Raw genomic sequence first — 8,643 nt, 5'->3', positions numbered from 1 at the left:
ACAGAATTCCCTACGCAGTTCTGAGCTTACTGTTTCAGACAGGACAGAATTCCCGACGCAGTTCTGAGCTTACTGTTTCAGACTGGACAGAATTCCCGACGCAGTTCTGAGCTTACTGTTTCAGACAGGACAGAATTCCCGACGCAGTTCTGAGCTTTTCTGACTTTGGCGTTTCGCCTTCGTTCCCTCAGCCTTCTGCCGCAGACGGAGAAAACGGAGGGAACGCTCGACATTCTCGCCGATGACGTCATCCCCATAGACACCAGCGCCACCACGTGAGTCTGTGTGGTCAGACACAGAGCATGTGTACAAATTCCCTCACTTTTACTGTGACCAGACATAAAACTCTTTAATAACTCCCCCCCCCCCCCTTCTCTCTCTCTCTCAGCCTCAGCACAGATGATACTTACAGATATGATGAGAAAAAGGGAGAGGAAGAGGAGGAGGAAGAGGAGGAAGAGCAGCCGAATCCTTTAGACAGGTATACCCCAGTGAACAGCATTTCTTTCTGCCAGTGTTCCCAGTGGCCTGTTTCAGCACATGAACTTTCCTCATGTTCTCTCTCTAAACAGCCCCACACAGCCCGTCAATGTCACCACTGAAGTCGTCACTATCATAGAGGACATGTAAGATTTTCAGCTCTCCCTTCATGTTACGCAACAGAGATATAATTTCTATCATTGTTTCTTTTTTTTTCGTTGTTACATCACCAGCTATTGACTTTGACCCGTTGTAACGTGCGTGCGTGTGTGTGTGTGTGTGTGTGTGTGTGTGTGATTCCTCTATGTGTAATACAGTTCAGAAGATAAGACAGACCCAGAAGATATGTGGGGCATGCACACCATTCAGACCGCCATCACCGACACAAGGTACACCGTAGACACGGCGATAAAGGTTTATGATACTGTACAGGAAGTCTCTCTCTCTGTCTCTCTGTCTGTCTCTCTGTCTGTCTGTCTCTCTCTCTCTCTCTTTATCAGTCAGTGTGACAGAACAGAGCTTTGCTATTAACAGTCACATCAGAATTCTATTTGCATATGACAAAGCATGTTTGGCCCTTGCTGTGAAATCACTGTGAAATTGTTTTTCAGCTCTGCTGATCCATTTGATCCAATTTCCAAAGAGACCGAATCCACAAAGAGGTAATGATGTTGGCTTAAAAATGACAATTTCCCCTGTGCATGGTGTATATGTGTGTGTCTGTATGTGTGTGTGTGTAATGAAACTGTTTTAATTCAACACCTTTTCTCTCTTCCTTCTGTTTCAGTCCTGTGGACCTGTTTGATCCTCTGGTGAATTCCAGGTACAGGCCCGGCTCTTTCAGTGGCAAGGGGACATGGTGGGAGGGGTTTGGAGAGACACAGTGGGAGGGGTTTGAAGGGACACAGTGGGAGGGGTTTGGAGGGACACAGTGGGAGGGGTTTGGAGGGACATGGTGGGAGGGGTTTGAAGGGACATGGTGGGAGGGGTTTGGAGGAACATGGTGGTAGGGGTTCAGTAGAGGTTGTAACTGTAATAATACGGATAGTTTTGATTATTCTGTAGCACTGACTGACAGGAAAGCTCATGTCCCCTGTCCTAAGGTCAGAGTTCAGAGTGAGACCGTGTTCCACTCTGAAATCACTTACCTTGATTTGTACAGAGAGCAGATTGCCTGTCAATGTAATCTGTAAGGAGAATGCACTGTCAATGTAATCTGTAATGAGAATGCACTGTCAGTGTAATCTGTAATGAGAATGCACTGTCAGTGTAATCTGTATTGAGAATACACTTGTCATCTTTGCGTTTGACTGAGAGCATGTTCAAACGGATTTTTTTTAAATGCATCGGGACCTTTCTGGTATCTTTCGGTCTAATGTTGATATTTTGATTTTAGCAACGATATTTCCAGTGATGCGTTGATTTCTCTGGCTGATGATGTCATTCCCATTGACACCGACAGGAAAACGTAGGTTATCCATTACATATGTACCTGTATCCTTTATGACGAACCCAGAATACTGTGTTTGTAGTAATGATAGCACATTGACTGAAAGCATCGCCCATGAATATAATGCTAGTCTAAATTAAACTTTTGACTTGAAATTGCTTTTCATCTTACATTTATGTTTTCAGGTCTGTTCTTTTACCTGTGCATATCTACCTGACCTGACCTTTTACCTGTGCATATGTAGCTGACCTGACCTTTTACCTGTACATATCTACCAGACCATTTCCCTGTACATATCTGCCTGACCTGATGTAGCACTGTACATATCTGCCTGACCTGATGTAGCACTGTAGCTTTTCATGTGTAGAAGGTGTCGACTTATTCATTTGTTCTGTTTCACAGTTTTGAAGCTGCTTTTTTTCCTGCTTTTTAATGTGATATTTTTGTTAAATTGTCTCCAGTTCCTGTGACAGGGCTAACTGAACTGTGTGAAAACTCTGTTCTCTGTGATCTAGTCTGAGTTGTGTTCTCTGTGTTGTAGTCTGAGTTCTGACAGATCCTGGGCTCCTTCTGACAGTGAGGCTCAGGACCCGCCCAGCGCGGACCAAGAGTGAGTGCTCAAAGATTCAAACAGACACACACACACCTACAGAGTGTCTGGCATTTTTTACGTGTAGTTTCCGATAGACGTGTGTGTGAGTGCGAGTGTGTGTGTGTGTGTGTGTGTGTGTTTGACCTGGTGTGTGTTCTGTTTCTCAGGCAGGAAGGTGAACAGCAGAGCTACACCCTCGTCACATTTGAGAAAAAGTGAGTGAGCTCTGTAAAACCTTTTCTCTCCTGTGCACTAGCGAAACACTGTGTTTCTATATTATTTATTCAAACATGTGGCTCACTGACCAGGAACTGATTGCACACGTGTGCTTCCAAAATGTAGGTCAGACAAACTGAGTTTACAGTCCAACAAATTCCTCTCCTCCTTCTAAAAATGTTATGTATCACGATTCTGAACAAAACGTTTTTTGTTTCTGAACATGTAAAGAGTGGACATAGAGGATGCATTGACTGACATGTGTTGTTCCCATGTCTCAGATCCAATGAGAACGACTCACCCTGGGACAGGTGGATGTCACCCACTGTCTACACCACAGACGACAGGTTAGGTTCACCTCTGACCTCTGACCTCTGACCTCAGCAGAGCACAGTCAGATTTCAATTCTCTTATCACATGGTGGCGTCTGCTCAGAATGTTAAATAAAATCTGTTGTGTTCCTGTTTGTTTGTTTGTTTGTTTGTTTGCACGTGCAGTCCTGAAGATGACACAGACACTCAAACTCACACCACCATCACTACTATCAGGTACGGCTCTGAAATGTGTTGCACGTTTCTGTTTGAAAGGTCTTTTATGTCACAGATTTCACTACCTTATAGTTATTCATTATATGAGTATAATAGAGAGGAGTTTTCAGCGTCTGTCAAAATGAAGGCAGTGATTAGGCGGACCAGTCTCAGGACAGGACCTTCTTTCATCGCTGTAATGAGTGGCCGCTGGGACGTAGCCATCAGTACTTTGGCAGCTGGACTGTTGTCTAATTCTAATGCTTAGAGGTTGTAACTGGTGTGTGCTGTTGGACCATGGCTTGGAGGTGTTCTGGGGCGTTTGCTGCGGACAGCGGTCCTCACTAGGCACTAGGTTTACCGGACTCTACATCCATTGGTGATCAGGAAAGAACGGAATCAGCGGCAGCTTTGTGGTCGTCGCCTCATGGTTCAAAATGTCGACGGCCTCAGAGAGTTCTAGAAGTCTGTAGACCGATGATGTAGTTGTGAAGAGCATCTGGGATCGGGAGGGGTTTTTGTAGCAAAGTTGAACATGTGGGTATGAGCATCGTTTCAGGTTGACTGTAGAAGAAAGAGTGTTGGAGGCCTTGAAGTCTCACTGAGGTCGATCGTGAAAAGGTCTGCTGAGAGAGTGAATGGTGAAGGGTGAGGATGAAGAACAGTTTGTAGGCGTTGGAGAGGCTTGTGTCAGGTTTTGAATGGAAGAAGGTCACCGTCAGCTGTGAGCGCAGAGGAGAGAGGGCTTTGAGTGGAGCAAGTCACTGAATCAGATGAGTGGGTGAGACGGATTTCACGCACATCCTCTTTCTTGGACGTGGCATGAATGAAAGAACTATACGTGTCTCAGGGGGAAGTTGAGGGAGAAAGTTTTTAATGTTAAGGTTCCCTCTGACTGCTCATAGGGAAGGGTTAGTGATTTGCGGTGATCATGGCTTTAGTGTGTAACTGCTTTTAAAACGCAGGAATGACTAAATAGATGATTTGAGATCAGGCTGCAGGCGTTACCTAATTACCCGATGAATCAGGGTGTGTGAGCATGTCTCTGGAGATGTTCCGGTCGGTAATGCGAGGGTTAATAAGGGTGTGTTCGGTAGAGGCGACCTGAGTCGGGTAAAGTGGTGGAGCCAGCGTGACAAGCCCCGCCCCTGCCGCCCATCGTAGTTCATTACACGTCGGCTCCCAGTGCAATTTGGTTCACACGCCCAGATTGACAGCCCTTAGATCAGAGAACAGCATAGCAAAGCAGCTGCCACTCTTCTCTCGAGTTCGTTCCAACAACATCTTCATCTTTTCTCCGCAGTGACACAAACGACGACCTCAACTCCCCAATGGACGGGTGAGTCCACACACCTTCTATTTATTTATTTATTTATTTATTTATTTATTTATTTACTGACTTACTTATTTATTTAATGAGTGAATGATTTGTATGTAAACAGGGTGTTATGGACTAAAGAAATAATGTGGCAGACCAATATTCGGTCATTTTTATCAAGGATTTTCAAATCGTTCTTGTACTGCCTGTGACTGTGACAAGTGTAATTTCCGAACTGTGCGTTTTCAGACAAACTCTTGTGTTCTAGACGCAGAGCCGGATTCCAGCCTTGTTTACTTTAATAATTACTTAAACTGTGTGAATGTCAAAGTTCCTGCTTAGACATAGCAACACATTATAGTATTAGTATCTGCAAATGTTTCCCACATCTGAGAATAAATCAGATGAGTCCCCCCCCCCCCCACATTATTATGGTAAAGATCCTAAGAGTTACTCTGGTTCTAGACCGGTCTTTCAGAGAGAACCATCTCTGACAGGAGTGTAACACATAGCTTTATGAAGGACATCTAAACTCGCCTGACGTGTTCCTCCGCTGGATTTAACAATAACAAATGGGGCCAATTTGCCTGGAGATGTGGGACATCATTTTTAAGAAAGCAGCAGGATAGGATTATGTCTTTGAACCTTGTATCATATTACTTCCCATCATTGTACTCAGTCTCTCTAACACCACTCAACTCATTCTCCGTCTTGTAAAAGACAGCTGCAGTTCCAAAGTACATTTCTCTCTCCCCCTCTCTCTGTCTCCTCACCCACCCTCTCTTTCCTTTGTTCCCTATGCTTTCTTAGTTTTCGTGTTCGACCCTACCCCTTCCTCAAACACAAATTAAAACAAACACGCCCCCCCCCCCCCCCCCGCCCCGGTCTGACTTGTACCGTGTGTTTCGCTGTCACGTTTACTGCATTAGGTTTGTAAAGTAGAGGCATTGCTCTCTCAGACTGAAAGGACTGCTTACTCATTAATTACATTGCTTACTTGAGGTGTATGAAAAGATTCACATTCTTGCTGGTCTTTGTAACAGAGCCTTGTCAAAGTTACCAGCCCTCAATGTAATGAGCTTAGCATTAAAATGTCTTTATCTTATCTCCCATGGAACACTCCAGAACATTGATCAGCACTGAACAGGGACCCAAGTCACCGGAGACAAAGAAGTATGTGCACGTACATTTTCTATAATACGAACGCAGATCAAGTCCATAAAAATGGCCCACACTTCTCCTCTGTTATATTTTCACCTTCTCTTCTCTTTTTTTTTTTTTTTTGCTGTCCTTAGGGGTTTTGTTTATCTGAAGGAGTATGTGAATGTTGCAGAGCCGTCAGACAGGTAAAGTGTTAGGACACCAACGCTTAGCGTGTAATGATTAACCCAGTGACGCTGAGGTATTCCTCAAGCACAGATAATTATAAGGAGGAGCCTGTAATTTCTAGTCGTTTCCACTCTCACAGAGCTGCAGTGAAAGGACACGTGGAATTATTCCAAATAAGGAATGCAAACTTCATTTTATGCTTGGCAGTGTTGCCCGGGGCTGAAAAGTGAAAGTTATTCTTTAGTTTACCGTTTGACTGACTAAAGCTCAGATACGTTGATAATAAAGATCTGAGGTCATTTCTTGCCGGTTTGTGTCTTAATTTTTTGACCGAATTCTTCTGTTCTCACAGGGACTCTGACTATATAACCTCCAGCATCCAGTCCAACCTCAATTCTTCCTACTCAAGGTAACAGTCATATGTAACTCTACTCGCACTAAGCCCCATACCTTAAGGATTATTAACACTGAACTAAGACCATGGACCAATCACAACGTAGCACAAACTCTACCTTTACAAAACAGTGAAAGGTCATCTGAAGACACAGTAATTAACTGTGACATTTGAGCCATGTTGTTATTTCTTTTGGTAAAACCTGCAAAGGCATTTTCGTCGTTCCTGTTTGTTTTTGTGAGTGAATTCATGGATGAATAATGCTGACGTACCCAAACATTAAATGAAAAGTGTATGCCACACTTTACCAAGCAGGGGGGTTTTGAAGCTGATTGGCTGATGTTGTTTATATCTTTCTTGTTTGTTTTGTTTTGGTTTGTCAGCGCTGGCATGTCTGAGTGTACATACTGTGGACAGCTGGTCGGAAACGATGCCAGGATTACCATCGAGCATCTCAACATCTCGTGCCATCCTGAATGTTTCAAGGTACAGCACTCACTCAGTACGCATCATATATTACCCAACTGACTGTCACCGCTGTCCTTTACACTGTGTTCATTTACAATGTGTGTCATCCAGAGTTAAACCATCTGACAAGCATGTGAAACAATGTAACTGCAGAGAATGTTACCACACAATAACCACATGTGATTTTAGTCAAGTATTACAGATTTCCTATTAAACCTATTCACACATGTAATAAATCTGTCTGTGTATCTATCTATCTATCTATCTATCTATCTATCTATCTATCTATCTATGTCTGTCTGTCTGTCTGTATTTTGCAGTGTGGCATTTGCAGTAAGCCCATGGGCGATTTGCTCTACAACATGTTTCTTCATGGTGGCACTGTGCACTGTGAAAGCTGCTACTCCAACGTTCTCTAGGACGGGTGGATAGTTTCCTCTCTGTCATGGTTAGGGGAGCAGTTCATCAACCTCGCCTCCGAATCGTCCAGTCTCACCCAGGTTTTTTCGAAATCTGGAAATATTTAAGATTCTCACCCTCCACAGTAAAACTTGTAATTTTTGTGTCAGAGAACATAGATTGTGTTTGATACTGTAAAGTTTTCATATTTTCTGTAGCAAATATTTTCTATAATTAAGAGAAAAAAAAAACAAGAAAAAGAAAAGATACAAAGTAGCCAATCAGATGCCTGTATTTCTGTGTTTTTGTGTTCTGAAGTAGATGAAGTGAATGTTACATTGGGGAAGGAAGGCACTGTGGGATTTGTGGTTCTCTACTTTCAGGGATCTTTTTATAATGACTGTTTCCTGTTCACTTCAGACTCTTTGTGTGAATAACCCTTCACATTAACACCTGTTTCTGTCTCAACGTGACACGTTTAGTCTTGAGAAATGCTGAATTTCTGTCTGCCTGGTTTATCTCTGATGTCTCACTGTACTTGAGGGTAACTGGTCAAAGGAAATGACATCACGTGTAATATCCTGTGATTGGACATTCAGTATGCTGACCTTGGGATTCCTGAGCCTGTTCACTGCTTATCATGTTTGTTCTTATCTAATGAGGTCACAACCAATAAACTGTTTGGTTTATATCATCTTTAATGTCCGTTTTTTATTTGTCATACAAAAAAGCAAGAGTAAATAAAGAAGTATAAATATATAAATATTCCATTTTCAAACATATGTGACAGGAGTACATTTAAAAGACTATTATGCCTGTGTAAACTGGACCTTCGTTCAGATGTGTACAATGGATCAGAGGTTGTGATACACCTCATAGAAATGCATACACTGTTTTGTTTTATTATAAAACACAGCAGCTGTGGTCGTCGACATATTTGTAATGTATGTCGTGTTGACACATCTGAAATGTTATTCTGTCCTTGGCTTGAACAGCAAAAGTTCTGTTGATTTTCACTCTCATCCCTAGTGAAGGGGCTGTCATCTGTGGCCTCCAATCAGTGACTCGGTGATTGCAGGACAAATTCTATAGGTACAGATGTGAAATCCTTGTTCTGTTATCATAAATGTTCCCAGAAGGCACAGGTCAGCAGTTACACACCATTTCAAACTGCTTTACAAGCTGTGTTGCATTTTACATGCAAATGGATTTGTTCTGACACATGATTGGATATTTTAGAATACATCCTTGCTTCCGGGCAATTATGTGATGGTTGCTAAGATGCGAAGTTTCACTGAGGATAGAGAAAATTGCACAGATCCCTTTCTTCTTAAGTAACTACTAACAATGAGTTGTTTGGTCTAAAGGGGAAAAAAAGCTCTTTCTGTTTTGATAGCATAATGGTTGGGTGTGCTTTGGCAGCTTGAAGAAAAAAAAAAAAAGAAAGTCTCTCTGAAAGTGTCTTTAGGT

At 42.7% G+C, this 8,643-nt stretch overlaps 1 protein-coding gene across 1 annotated transcript in view; it reads left to right on the top strand.

The window, feature by feature from the left end:
- The window catches only part of znf185 (zinc finger protein 185 with LIM domain), a 17,286-nt gene extending 9,421 nt beyond the window's left edge, over positions 1-7,865 (top strand). The window contains exons 17-33 of the mRNA XM_030792432.1: positions 192-275; positions 389-481; positions 573-626; positions 798-869; positions 1,092-1,142; positions 1,268-1,303; positions 1,877-1,948; positions 2,472-2,540; positions 2,690-2,737; positions 3,020-3,085; positions 3,236-3,286; positions 4,569-4,604; positions 5,709-5,756; positions 5,879-5,929; positions 6,265-6,321; positions 6,690-6,792; positions 7,095-7,865. Coding sequence (XP_030648292.1) covers positions 192-275; positions 389-481; positions 573-626; positions 798-869; positions 1,092-1,142; positions 1,268-1,303; positions 1,877-1,948; positions 2,472-2,540; positions 2,690-2,737; positions 3,020-3,085; positions 3,236-3,286; positions 4,569-4,604; positions 5,709-5,756; positions 5,879-5,929; positions 6,265-6,321; positions 6,690-6,792; positions 7,095-7,193 — 1,090 coding nt within the window. The 3' untranslated portion in view covers positions 7,194-7,865. The remainder of the gene's footprint in view (positions 1-191; positions 276-388; positions 482-572; positions 627-797; positions 870-1,091; positions 1,143-1,267; positions 1,304-1,876; positions 1,949-2,471; positions 2,541-2,689; positions 2,738-3,019; positions 3,086-3,235; positions 3,287-4,568; positions 4,605-5,708; positions 5,757-5,878; positions 5,930-6,264; positions 6,322-6,689; positions 6,793-7,094) is intronic.
- The last annotated feature ends 778 nt before the right edge of the window (positions 7,866-8,643 follow it).

The sequence above is a fragment of the Chanos chanos genome, chromosome 2, assembly GCF_902362185.1.
Source record: "Chanos chanos chromosome 2, fChaCha1.1, whole genome shotgun sequence".
Lineage (NCBI taxonomy): Eukaryota > Metazoa > Chordata > Actinopteri > Gonorynchiformes > Chanidae > Chanos > Chanos chanos.
Note: the sequence above shows the minus strand (reverse complement) of the source record. Positions and strands in the feature narration are given on the sequence as shown.